Source organism: Hyperoodon ampullatus (genome assembly GCF_949752795.1).
Source record: "Hyperoodon ampullatus genome assembly, chromosome: 9".
In the NCBI taxonomy this organism is placed as follows: Eukaryota; Metazoa; Chordata; class Mammalia; order Artiodactyla; family Ziphiidae; genus Hyperoodon; species Hyperoodon ampullatus.
Genome location: NC_136922.1, coordinates 44,065,458 through 44,079,995, shown reverse-complemented (window position 1 = coordinate 44,079,995; position 14,538 = coordinate 44,065,458). Strand labels below are relative to the sequence as shown.

Sequence of the window (14,538 nt, the reverse complement as noted above, 5' to 3'; positions counted from 1 at the left end):
TGTATATTCTAATAGAAAAAAAATCCACACCTGTGGCATGTATACTAGAATTTATGACTGAATAAGGCAGCATCTGGTATTTACAGTTCCTTACAACATCAAGGGATGTCATTTAAACATGATACCTGCTTTAAAATCATACACATCATAACTTCGGGAGGCTGGTGAAATAGGATGTAGATCGCTTAGGCTATTAGGCAATAATGCTAAATGCTGCCATATAAGGGTCAGCTATAGTTATAATATGACAATATTTTATTAAAAAGCTTTTGTTTCACTTGTAAAATTTGTAGAGCTTTCTTTTTATTGTAATACTTAGTGCTGTAGTGCAAACTACCTATGAAACAACCTGTAAGAAAGACTTTGAGTGCCAGCAAGGGTTTTACAAAGTATCAAATTTTAAGGCTTCCCTGGTGGCGCAGTGGTTGAGAGTCCGCCTGCCGATGCAAGGGACACGGGTTCGTGCCCCGGTCCAGAAAGATCCCACATACCGTGGAGCGGCTGGGCTCGTAAGCCATGGCCGCTGAGCCTGCGCGTCCGGAGCCTGTGCTCCGCAACGGGAGAGGCCACAACAGTGAGAGGCCCGCATACCGCAAAAAAATAAATTAAAAAAAAATTCAAATTTTAATGGGCATACTTTGAATCCTATAGATGCTTACAAAACCAACTGATAAAGCCATTCATTAATGTTCAGAAGGTTCTCTGTAATATCATTCATAAACATACTAGTCAAAGAGAGAAAGCTTGGAAGAATTAATATAAATCATTATATTTAAAAATTAATGTTAAAGGGAAATTAATCTTACACTAATAAGGCATTAGACAAACTATGCTGAACAATTCAATGGTGACTACAGTTAAAAGACAAACTGAAATAATTAAAAGGGTGTAATGTGACCTAAAATAAGTAGTACAGCTGTTTAAATGCCAGCATGATGGTCAAATGGCAGTACAAAGTACTGAGAATTTTAGAGTCATTGGATCATGAATACTGAGTGCACAAAGTCAAATGCACACAACACTTCAATATAATATTGTATTCTGCTTATGAATAGAGCAGTAAGTAAACCCAGAGCTCTCTCTTATTTCTCTATCTGAACCAAAAAAGACTTTCCTCAGGGCAATCATTAACTTGCCAATATCCTTTCCACAGAAGATCCTATAGACTCATTCTGTTTTCAAAATCATACCTACATAGGCATTCACTTTATAAAGACACATCTTTACAAATTTCAAAAGTTTCCTAATGTTCTCTTGCCCACAACTGGTAAGCAAGTGAACTACCTCCTGTGAGGTGTTGATTATTTTGCCTAAGACAGCATCACATTGTGATCCTCTAGGAAATGATCTTCATAGGCCTTTCACACCAAGGATAATAAAGCTCATGATCCCTACCGAACCCTCTGAGTGTCTGCATGACCCAGAGAAGTAGTCTTAAACTTTAAATGTGTTATAGAACCCCCTGGGGATCTTGTCAGAATGCAGATTCCCATTCAGCAGGTCTGCAATGTAGGTTGAATTTTGCATTTCCAATGGTTTTCCTGTGACGCCTATGCTGCTCCTCTGTAGATGGCATTCTTAGTAAGAAGGATTTAAATCCTAGTTGGCAAATGACAGCTGACAGCCTGTTTTTCTAAATAAAGTTTTACTGGAACATAATTGTGTAATTCACTCATATATTGTCTATGGCTGCTTTCATTCTATAACTGCAGAATTGGGTAGTTGTTACAGAGACTTTTTAGCCTGCAGAGCCTGAAATAGGAAAATATTTGGTAACAAGTAATCTAACCAAATAGCTGATTCTTGAGTTTCCTCATGGGCTCTCCAAATTGGTATTTGATAGGTATCAAAGCAACATATTACTTTTAGGTGACAGGAGACCTATGTATATTAAACAGCAGGGGTTCAGGAAGAACAGTCATATCAGATCGGCCTTTCTGCTTACTTGATATTAACAGATGATAAAATATCACAAATAAAATTAAGTTCAATTTTAGAATATCTATTGATAGTACATTATGGCTTAAACTCCCTATAAGGAACAGCAAAGACAAATTTGCTGAGAGTAAAGATTGAAGAGAAGTGTCTGGAAGGAATTATGTAACTCAAAGAGCTTAAGACTTCAGCATCTGACATTTTTACACTTTATCCAATTCGCCTTCAAAGTGTTCCTTTGAGATAAATCTAATAGAATTGTTATTCCTTATTTTCTCAAGGAAAGATGATTGGACACAAAGGGAATTAAATGAACATTCCATACTCCCAATTAAAGTTGTAAACACAGGCTGGGAAAAAGCAAGTTGTCACAATTACTAATATAAACCAAGAGATTAAGCTGTTGTCCAAATCTGGTGTTGTACAAAGCAGGCAATTCTGAACAATAAGCTTTAAACTGGAATAAAGAGATTTACCAATATCGATATTACTGGACTAATTCAGTGGAATGGGTGTGTGACTATTATTTCTTCTACCTACCAATTAGTAGGAGGAGAGAAGCATAAATATTTGATGAATATCATATAGAAAGTTTGTGGCATGTATATAGTTTATTCCAAAGATCTTAGTTGTTCTCAATGATCTGTTTGATTATATTCCAGAACTGTGACACAGAGGGAAGGACACTGTCTGGAAAAAAGGAAGCGTCCAAGCCTGATTGTGGATTAAATACAGCTACAAAAATTCTCTCCACCTCTTCACTCATTCATTCATTCTACAAATATTTACTGAGCACTTACTGTTCTAGGTGCTTGGGATACATGAGTGAATAAAGTAGTCCAAGATACCCTCATCAATCTACATTTTTGTACAGGATAAAACGTAAATAATAAATACAATAAATAAGTAAATTATATTGTATGTTATAGAGTGATACATGCTTTTGAAATACAAAAAGTAGAGCAGAATAAGGGCTTTTGGGAGATCTGGGTAGGATTGCAGGGCAGCATAATAAAATTCTACCACTTATGTTTAAATGAAAATCTTGTATATGTGTACCTTGCATAAGCTAGGTTACCTCTAACATTCTTTAAAATATCAAGATTAAATGATATAATAAAAAAAAGTTCCAGAAATTCTACCTCTTGTTCTGTGAAATTTTAGAAGTGATTAACTTGAGAAGTACCTAGTACTATGTGCCAGGGCAATCAATTTCTAGTGAACCAATTAATTAAGATCTCAGAGTATTCTAGCAGTAAGTAGAAAATGTGTAATTTGGTTTTTTAATGATTTATAATCTGTTGCTAATAGTGACACCATTCAAGATTTCATACCAAAAGTAAATATACATAATTTGTATTATGATATCAGGATAAATGCCAAAAATGTATTTATGTATCAACATTTATGCAGGAACTATATTTAATACCATATATCAGGATGGATGAACACTTATGTGCCTCCCAAGGTATACTTTAAGATCTGATTTTTGTTGTATCGACATATTGCTTTTCAGTACAGAGTCTACTCTTATGAGAAATTCCAGACATAATAGAATTGTGCCTCGAGTTTCAGACATTAAAAAAAAAAGGTTACCACATGGGAAATGACCTAAAATAATATACTTAAGCTGATGAAAGTCAAACTGTTTTATCAGTATAATAACTGATAATATGATCCACAGATGGATAACACAGATTAAGTAGAGATGCCATAAGGCCACTATTGAATAGGGTAGGGGATTAGTGTCTTTGTACCGCATACATGTGGGGATCAATTTTATGTTTAAACTGAAAGCCGTAAGAGACTTTTTCTTGAAAGCCACTTTAAACCCCATCCCCACCATTCATCTGGAAGCTGCTTTGGCTGAGCAAAGGCAGTGGTCATAGAAACTGCAAGTTAGCACATGCCTAGGATAGAGCATCAAAGTGACAGCACTCCACTATCACTATCGGCATTGACAGAACAGCAGCAGTAATTCCAAAGAAATCAGGCAAGAGACACTCAATTTCCTCAGACTTTGAGTAAAACTGTTAGTAGATGCTAAAATATCCCATTAGACATCCATCTTAGATCAGAGTTAAGGAGAAAGGAGTGATGTTGGATAGACATAAAGAACTAAACTGGAACCGTTCACTTAAACATCTTAGATCCTTTCACAATCTCCATGAAGTTCAGTGCTGCCAGGGACCCATCTATTTTTCTACATGTGCTTTTCTTCTAGAATACACTACTGAATTCTTCTTGCTTTGAATTGACAGTGCTAAGGCAGAAAGTCTACTGCCTTTGGCCAATTTCAGTTTTTCTGTACTTTTATTTTTTTCAAGAGATCAAACATTTTCGTGAGAGTCACAAGATATTTTTAAAGTTTTTTTTTTTTTCTAAAAATAAGATTGACTCTTAAGTGTCTTACTGAAGCTCTCATGCATCTAATTAACAGGTCAAGGTAAAAGTGAGAATATATGAGAGTCATTTTGAAAGCTCAAAGGTTATGTTAAAAACAAATGATTATCTTGGTGATTCACTATGCATAACAACTTAAAATGTGAGCAAACACTTACATGCTACATTTCAGGAGAAACATTTTTAAAGTGATCTTCACTTTTACATTTTAATGACTAACTATGATCTTCTACATTATTATATCAGCTCAGAATGCAAAGTGCATTTACATTTTTCCTGGTATCTAATTAATAGCACCTATGATATTTGATATAGAGAATAAAAAACTCAATTACTCTTACAAAAGTTTTTCAAGGCTTACTAAACTCTTTTTAGTTATTGTTCTAAATTCATGGGATAATCTTAAACATAGCAATTCATGCATGTAAAATACTTATATCTAGAGCTTCAACATAATGGACTCTTATAATGGGGGCTTATATCACTAGACTTTGATAAAACAGTAATTATGAGATAAGGTAAAAAAAAAAGTCAGGGTTTTTGGAAACTGTTTTGGAGACAGATTTAAGAGATTCCATAAATGTGTCACCATGATACCCCATAATGGTTTATATATGTGAGATGGTCTTATTAGCTCATGCTGTTTTCTGAACCATATAATAAAATGGAGGAGCACTGTTCCAACAGCAGAAGTTACTTCAGCAAGGTTGGAGGGTAACTACCATATCCCTCTCTCCCAGTAATTTAACTTATCTTTGTTAGGTCACCTCCATGAAGAGAGGAGAATCACTGTCCGGTGTTCGCAAATATGTGACATCCATGATTCAGGCTGACCCACTGTAAACTGATCTCATTCCATAATAAAAGGACAGATACATTAACATAAAAGAATGAACAAATATTGCTTAAGGCTGACTATATTATGATGTAGAATGAAAGAGTTCACTGCATACTCTGGTCAAAACCACTCTTTATACGCTTTAGGCAATTCAATTATTGTCACAGTATTTTAGCTTCTTTTTGATTTTTTGTTTGTTTGGAAATCAAAAGTTTCCAAATTGTATGTACCTTTTTCTAGTTTTGTTTGTTTGGGCCAATCTCAGCTTAATGAGGAATAAATGAGATGTTTGAGTTTTCACCAATTGCAGCTTTCAGTCTTTCTCCTCTGCCACTTGATATCTTAGGCACGTCGCAAACCTTGCCAGTTCAGTTATTAAAAGTCTGTCTAGTTTAACACTTTATTCTCAAATTAAATTCAATCTTCTCTTCTCCTCCCTCCTTTTCTGTACACGGACTTCGTGTGGATTGCTGAGCCTATTCAGTAGACTCTGGATCTGCCTCAAGGGAGGTTTCTAGCACCATTTTTGCCTACATGTAAAGCTTCCTTATCACCAACTTTGGGACTTAGCTGCCAACTTCTAGACAACAAGACAAGTGCCACCGAATGTCCTGTGACATATAAATGATATATCAATACATACATAGTGTTGTCGCTAATGTTCAATTTAGAACACACTCCTGCAAACTTTCATTTCTCTCCATTCTGATACACTTGCATTTTACCTCCACCCCCAAAGACAGCAAATGTGTAACAGTGAAGAAAAGTTGGATTACCGTGGCTGTTACACCTGGATGTCTCCACGAGCCTGCCATTTTGATCGTAGCATGCCATTGCTTGGTAACGATATCCTTGACCACATTCCTTGATGTCTCCTTGTACCTTCATTCCCAGCAACACTTCCACTTTCCCCTCTGGCAAAATGCAGTCTGACCAGTTCCCCACAGGCTGTGCATTATACTTGTCACACGGACAATACTGCGTCTCAATCAGGGGGTACAAATGAGAATTTTTACATTTTTCCTTCTTTTTACTTTTTCCTGTGGAGAAAATTAAGTTGGAAAATATCATCATTAATATCAAGCAACCCAAAGTTTTCTCCTTTCCTAAACTTCCTTTATTTTTAACCGTATTCAACAGTAGCCTATAAATGAATGCTATTTTCCCCCTCTGTAGCGCTTTCTATGTAGGCTTTTGTTAGCACTGGGTGCTTTGCATAGTGAAATTTCTCTTATTTTCTCACTTAAAAATAGCCCATTTTGAATAAGGCACTAACTGTTGTGCTGAATTTTACACTCCTCAAAATGATTAAAATCCTCTCAGATGATCATGTGCTTTCACTGACTGGGGAGTTTGAGGTAACTGTACAATTCTCTCCTTTATAATATGTGCAAAAGTATGAAATGGAGAGAGAGAGTCACTGCACTGCCCTGCACAGTTAAGTAACTCTTTTGTTAAGTCCAAATAGATGGCTTAGTTATACAGGATTACGATTCAGAAAGTGAGATTTTTGCATTTACTTTTCTGATTGTGATTTTGCATCTTTCAGTATTTCTGAAAAATAATCACTTTGACATACTTGGTGATTAATGTAGGAAATAATAATATTCAAAATTAAGATATTTAATATCACAATAAAAATATTAGAAATGGTTTGTGTATAAATCTAAATAAATTCCCTTTTAAAATAAAAAATCCTTGAGTATAACAGTAATATGTGCCTGAAAAATATCATTATTTTAATTAGATCATAATTTATATCATGTCATATGTTATATACTTTTAATTATACTGCATGTAACTAATTACATGTTTTACATATATTTATCTCTAACTTTTATAAGCTGCCTTATATAATTTTCAACAGTCTTCATTATGACAGCTGGATCATTTTACAACTTTAAATACTGAATACTCTTCTAGCACCAATATTTTTAGGTTTCTTTTGCCACTGACAATATTTTTGAGTGCATCAGAGTTTAGTTCAATATGATGGCTCCTGTTCCCGCTCATTATATTACAGCTTTTTGTCAATGTGACTACCTTTTAAAAAGTGTTTTCAGGTACAGAATTAATGTCATATTTCTCTTCTAGGATATGAAGGATAATCTTAGGCTGACAGTGAGAATGGCTTAAGAAAGTGAAGTGGCAACCTTTCCCCATGTTCCTAAAAAACTTTTCTCCAAGTACTTCACTGTCTGTAGGTAATCCACCAAAGGTACATGTTTAAACCAAAAATTAATCTACCACGTATTGTATAGGGAGACAGAGTTCAGTTTTCAAGGCTACTTTTTCTTTCTACTAAAGTTACATAATGCATCTGTCACTGCCAACTTACATCAAAATACGGCTCTGAATCCATTGCCGTATTATGTGTTAGTATTACAATAATAATGCATATCTGTGCATTTTCCAAATACATTGTCAGAACGATCTTGGCCTGACTTTTTACTGTGTTTTTCTGCCTTGACAAGTGTTGGCTTTGGCATCCCAATTATTCTTACCAACAATGGTGCGCTTTCTGGTCCTAACTGCACCACAGTCTCCACTGCATGAAGAAAACTTGGACCAGCTGGTAAACTGACAGTCATCTTGGCAGGGGATCTGGCAGGCTTGGGTGAGGGTTGGCACGGGGCCTGCATACCGGAGACATTCATGGATACCAGCCTGTCCACCATCTTGCTTTCGACAAGTAATGGCTAAAGGAAAAGCAAAAAGCTGTTTATCATGAATCTGAATGTCTGTAATTACTCTGTAGTTTAGGAATTAACCCAACATTCCCTACTCAGTCAAAGGAGTCCTCTTTTAATTCTTTATTTGCAGCAGAAATCTGGTAGGAGTGTTTTTAGTAATCACAGTAGTCATTAAATTGATCCTATAGGATTTTTAAAATAACAGATAACTCTCTCTCTCTCTCTCTCACACACACACACACACTTAGCAGTTTTTATTAGATGCTATTAAGGATTTCAAGTCACATGTGGAATATACTTAGAAATGAATTAAGAGACAAATAAATAATACATGGGTTCTGATAATAGTTTATGTTGAACTAAACATATTCATGGTGGTGCTGGGAGACACCACATACCTTTAATAGTTGTTTTCATACCGTTGTCCACTCTGGGATTTCTATACAGAAGGCTCTTAATGGCAGCAAATTGGTTGGAAGGTTTGGGTGGAGAGAGAACACTTATGAAACTTGTGAAGCTGCATTTGAATAGAAAGCATGTTTTTGTTTTTTAAATTACACTCAAAGTTTGTTGTGATGGCTTTGAAGTGGTTAGTGGTTAATGGGAGGAGGCGGTGTCAAAGATCCCCACTTCCCTGTGTGTACAAATTCTTCACACGCACAAAGAACAACCATGAATTTAAAATGAAGACAAAAACTTTTAGCAATCTTAATCTATCACATCATAATTGACATTTCCAACAATTACATATGGACTCTCCAAAAATAGTGAAATAATTTTGGCTTATATATATTATTTTCCCCAAGACATTGTTCTACTGAATTTTTTAAACCAAGTCATAGTTTTATTATGTATTGAACATAAATGTAGAATTGCTTAAAGGTAACAGGTCTTAATGAAAAAGAGCAAGTGATGTTTAAGTCCTGTTTCTCCCTCAGCCATTTCCCGCTGATGGTTTTAGAAATACTTCATTTTTTTTTTTATTGAGGAAGCAGATGAAACATTTAGACCTCGGTCCTGAAGTTAAGTCTTCATTGAACTAGCTTAAATGGCCCAGTCAGACTGACTTACATGGCACTTTCAGGTTTGTGGTCTAGGCTGACACTGCAGCTGGTCTCTGCCCTGCTCAGAATTCTATCATCATGAAACTAAGATGAAGGAGCCTGGCATTTTGATCCTAAATTACAGTTAGGGCACACAGGGCCCCAGGTTGGACAAGACTCTCTGGATCTGTACACTAAAACTTAACACCCAGTAGTATAGGACTGTGTGATGGGGTGTGTATAAAGATTTAACAATTTTAGCAAAGGAAGCCTTTCTTTGTGTAGGTGAACACTTGTCACAACTGCTGTAGGAAAAGTTACATAATTGTGCAAATGTAGGTGAAAACTCACCTATTTCTTAGCTATAGATATCTCTTCATTTAATATGCACAACATTGGAAGAGCCAATTTGTATGACTAGACAGCGGTCCCTGAATTTTACATATATGAAAACCTGGTTGAGTGGACTGTGGTAGCCTTGAGGAAGGTTATGTGACAGGAAAAAATATTAAGTGCTCCAAAGAGACTCTCACCACTTGGGAGAGGAGTTGTCTGGTGCACTGTGGTTATCAGACCAGTGTAAGGTAGAGGCTCTCAAATCAAGCTGCAGATGATAATCACCTGGATAGCTTCTAGAAAAATGTCTATGCCCTTGCTAGACTCCAACATTCTGATTTAATTGTTTGAGGACAGGGTCCCAGGCATTAACATCTTTTTAAAGTTCCCTGATGATTCAAACATGCAGCAGTAGGTAGTGTATTTCCACTGGCATCAGAAACACCTGGAATGCTATTAAAGTTGAAGATTCCTAGATTCATTCCAGAGCTCCTGAATGAGATCTCTGTGTGTGAGGTCAAGGAAAATGCATTTATTTTCAAGTTGCTCAGATGTTCCTTATGCACATTCAAGCTTAAGGCCTATGAGCCTGAGTATTCGACTCACTAGGATATGTTTACGTGAGACTTGTTACTAAAACTGAAGGTCCTTTGGTACCCCAATCACCCTGGCACTGTGCCAAGCTTTGGGAAACAAAGGCTGAGCGTGTAGGAATGAACTAAGGGGAGCTTAAACTTGGAGTACAAGGAGTGGACCAAAAAGAGAATCCATGTAGCTTGGAAGAATGTTACCTGTGGATTGGTATAGGAGGAATCCATAAAATGCAGTATATTAATAAGCTGACATGATTTTGCAATTCTCTCTACACTTGCTTAAACAGTTTATACATAGTAAGCTCTGATAGTTTGTGGGCAAAGTTGCCCAAGGATGCTCAAGAGGAAGGATGGACAAAGAGGAAGATATTAGGCTTTTACTGATCAGAATATGTAGGAAACTCAAGAATGATTAATTTGGAAAATAAGAAATTTGACCATCAGAACTCTAAGCTATGAAGAGGGTCACACTGTTTATAACTGAAAGAAAACTACAAAATTAAATTTATGTTCTTTGAAATAAGCCTGCTTTAATCTAAGCATTCCAATTTGGTTCTCTGAAATAGAGACTTGACTCTAAATCTTTTAAACTAAGTGAAATTGCCTTAAGTTCTCCATTAAGGTTTTCTCTCTAAGGTTCTCTGTTATAAATTTTATTTCATAATTGCTCCAACCATCGTCACATTAAGGGACACCAAAAAACCAAAATAAAATAAAGTAAAACCACTATCAATACAATTCCAGAAACTAATTTCTTCTGTGCAAATTTATACCATTTACATAAATCTAAAGCCTATATACCTGCAGTACATAAAATCTCAAAAAGTATCTCAAGTAGGTGAAAAGAAATGATGTGTAAAATTCCCAAATCTGTACTCAGAAACCCACTCAGCACGTCACTCCCCTTATCTGAGCATTTAGACAGAGTACCTTGAGTGAATTACTCATACAGTGTGATCCAAACAAGTAGCAACGGTACCATTTGTACAATATATTGAAGTTTATCACATATCTCAACTTGTTTCTATTCTGACTTGGAGGAAATACAACAATTCAAACACAGGAATGTAATCTGAAATGAACTTCCTGCTATTAGGGTGAAGAAAACATAAATGTTTGGAAAGGAAACCATCTGGCCTCTCAACTTTATAAATCTTAAAAATCATTTTTAAGACACTGAAGCCAGGGTGGTTTTAACTGTAGAAAAGATGTGTCACACTAAGCATGGTTTCCTTGCACACCAGAAAGCCACACATACCCAGACAATTGTATTTGTATTTACAGGTGCAGGATGCATATCTTGTGTATAATGATTATGCAAGTTTTCTTTGGGCTGAGGTCTTCTTAGGAAGAAGGGCCAAAACCCATGTTACCCTATGGATGAATTACCATGAAAATGACCATGAAAGCTTCTTAGTGAGGTTTACTTTAAAATAATAAAGTAAAATTCCATCTTTAACTCTATGCTGATTATATCCATCTGTTTTATTTAAATTTTATTTTATTTATATGAAGCACAGAAGTTAAGTGTCACGGACAGGCTGTTTCCAGCAGGCTGAAAACCTAGGAGACACTCATATGACTACTTTGTGGCTTACTTATAAATTAAGCTAGGCAAGCTCAGCCTATCAATACTGAGGGAATGTTGGAAAGTTGAGCAAGAAAGCCAGTTTCTTCAACAAATAAATGCTCTGAAAAAGGGAGCTCAAATTGTTATATTAAAAGTGACTGAAGAAATATTCTAGCCAAATGCAGTGTGGAGACGTTTATGAACCCTGATTTGAACAAACTGTTTGTAAACAGGCATTTTTGAGACAACGGGGGAAAATTAAACGTGGTATGAATATTAGACGTGGTATGAATTATTCAATTTTGTTTAGTGTTATAATAGTACTCTTGCTATGTTTAAAAATATTAGGTATTTATGGATGATGTATATCTTACCTGGGAGTTGCTTTACAATACTCCAGCAAAATCTCTTTAAGAGTATGAGGAGTGGCAGATGACCAAGAGTGACAACATGTTAAAATCTGTTGAAGCTGTGTGAGTGATGACTACACGACTAGTATTCATTACCACAGTCTCTCTACTTTTGTGTATCTTTGAAACTTCCCATGAATTTAAATAAAAATGATTAATAAGCAGAATAAGTAGAGTCAATTCCAGAATGTTTTCATGTAAGTTGAATTTTGAGCTATGTTTTAAAGAGGAGACTAATAAAGGTTCCTGAAATGAAAGGGAATAGATAACATTGGTTTGAGCTAAAAGGACATGGATATCTGCATTATGCATATATGAGTATGTAAATGGAAGGCTACCGATGCAGCTCTGAAGTAAATCTAATAGAATTCAGAATGGAGTTGCTCATCTTCATTTTCTTGAAGAGGAATGAAACGCCCTTATTATTCAGGATGCACAAAAAGAAGGAGTTCTATTGGTCTGTGGATTGTCCTTCAGCATGCAAGACCATGTTGTCATTTCGTTTGAATAATCAGAGTGAAATAAATGACTAGATCTAAAATGTGCACACAGAAGTTCATTACAGGAAACAGAATAAGATCAATGCCCAAGTGCAGTGAAAACTGTTGGATTATTTGTAACAAAGAGTTCAAGGAGCTCTGAGACCTTATTTATTAAACTGAGCCATATTAACACGGTTTATCCCACAGCAACAGCATCTGGGTAGCACTGGAGACAGAATATGTTCACCAGACTGAGTAATTAGAGGAGTGATTTTTTCCCTGTGGTGTTACAAAAACAAATGACAATAGTGAGAATGAATCATGTAGAAATAAAAAAGAAAAAGCTTAATGTGAGTGGGAGCTAGTTACCAAGAGACCTAATTGTGCTTAGAAATAAGACCAAACCTATAAATAATGCAAGAGGGCTCCAGTTGTTTACTAGGTGGATTTAATGATCCTGGTCTTTCTTTGTGTGGAAGAGATTTTCACTGACAAGTTTGCCAAATTATACTTCCTAATTACAATTTGTGAATGTAACTCTGGCAGAAGGGAAAGAAATGTACTTTTCTTTCTTATTGATCCTAAATAGTTATCAATGATCCCTAGTCTTATTGATGCTCATAATATATGCAAAAGTCCTTCTCTGGGGACTTACTAGGAAATAATAATCAGCTTCCCGTGGAGTAGCTTAGACCAAGGTCAGCTAGATCCTTGATTGGGATCTGGAAAGGGTTAACTAACTGCATCACAACGAACCAACTAACTGGGCATTGAGGAACCATCACAAAGACAGACATCCCGGTGTCAAGCTTATTTTATCAGCTATTTAAAAAATAGCAAATGCTAATCATCATTTTATGACAGGACTCTCATAGAGAGATAAAACAAAACCAAAATCCCCAAATCAACTAGAATGCTAATAGTCACAGAAAATTAGAGGAAGCCATTTAAAAGTAGAAATAATTCTAGAAGTTTTAAATAATAGCTTATATAAATCAAGAGTACAAAAATATTACATGGTAATTAATAAGTATATTAGCCCAAAGAAGAGTTTAAAAATCACGTCTGTGCAAAATTTCTTTAAAGCAAGCTCTTTGACTCTTTTTTACCTAGTTCTTTTTCTACTTCCATTATTTTCATTCCTATTATATAACAATCTCTGAAAATTAACAGATTAATGTGAGTTACTGAGATAAACTGGCCCAGATATTCTGGGCCTAACTTCAATAATGCCTCTAAGGTATAATCTTTTAAAAAGAACAAAGTGGACCAGAATTTAAGCAAAAGAGTGATGAGAAAGGTGTCAATATAGTTTAAGCTACTTAATTTAAGCATAAGATTTAAGCATATTTGCTCACAAAAAATAACGGCATAAATTGTAGTTAAATACTTATATCTCACATTCTACAAATTCACGTGGATTTAATTTTGGTGGAGGGAAAATTAGAACTTTCTTTTTTATTCCTAGATTTCCTTGAATAACCTTTTTAATGAATAAGTGATGTCGGGTGAGGACTCTCAGGACCAGGAGGGTCCCTGCCATGTGAGGCATATAATTAAAGTTTTTTTCTTTTTTCTGTGGTCTGGATTTGAGAATACATCTGAATCATGTTGGCTTCCACATAAAGAGATTGATGTCAAATCTTAGTGACAGGTTAACATTACAGTGGACATTCCTTGGCAGGCAAGGATACAGAGGGGGTGGGGGATTACAATAAGTAGGGTTGGCCCTGGGGATTATTAACTCTATCTCCATCTAATTTATAGAAAGTACACTTGGCAGGAAATAGCATTAAGATCAACACAGAGAGTGAGCAAGAGTAAATTTGAAATTATTTTTATAACATCCCAGCATCTAATCGATGATATTTTTTCATCATATTCCTGGTATAAATATGTCACAAAGTAATAAACACTGGAATTAGTTATACACACACACACACATATATACACATTTTAAGTAGTAGTGACATTGTCCTTTAGGGCAGTCATAGAGAAAAAATAAGTAAATTGTCCAAAATTGTCATTAATATGAGCCACCTCTTTTATTTTGAATGCAAATGTAATGATAACTCTAGTTACGGCTAGTATGGCTATGTTTCAGTGACATAGTCACTGACCAATCAATAACTTAGCCCTCTAAATGCCATCTGAATTGTAGAAATGTGAGCAGAGAGAAGAGACAGCAGAGGTTACAGTTCCATTAAAAGTTTATACACAAGTGACTTGGATAGC

The 14,538-nt window shown here is 35.5% G+C and overlaps 1 protein-coding gene across 1 annotated transcript in view; it reads right to left on the bottom strand.

The window, feature by feature from the left end:
• The window catches only part of THSD7A (thrombospondin type 1 domain containing 7A), a gene marked incomplete at both ends in the record, with an annotated part of 438,329 nt that overhangs the window by 42,167 nt on the left and 381,624 nt on the right, over positions 1-14,538 (bottom strand). Inside the window, 2 exons of the mRNA XM_079711822.1 lie at positions 5,953-6,216; positions 7,681-7,875. Coding sequence (XP_079567948.1) covers positions 5,953-6,216; positions 7,681-7,875 — 459 coding nt within the window. The remainder of the gene's footprint in view (positions 1-5,952; positions 6,217-7,680; positions 7,876-14,538) is intronic.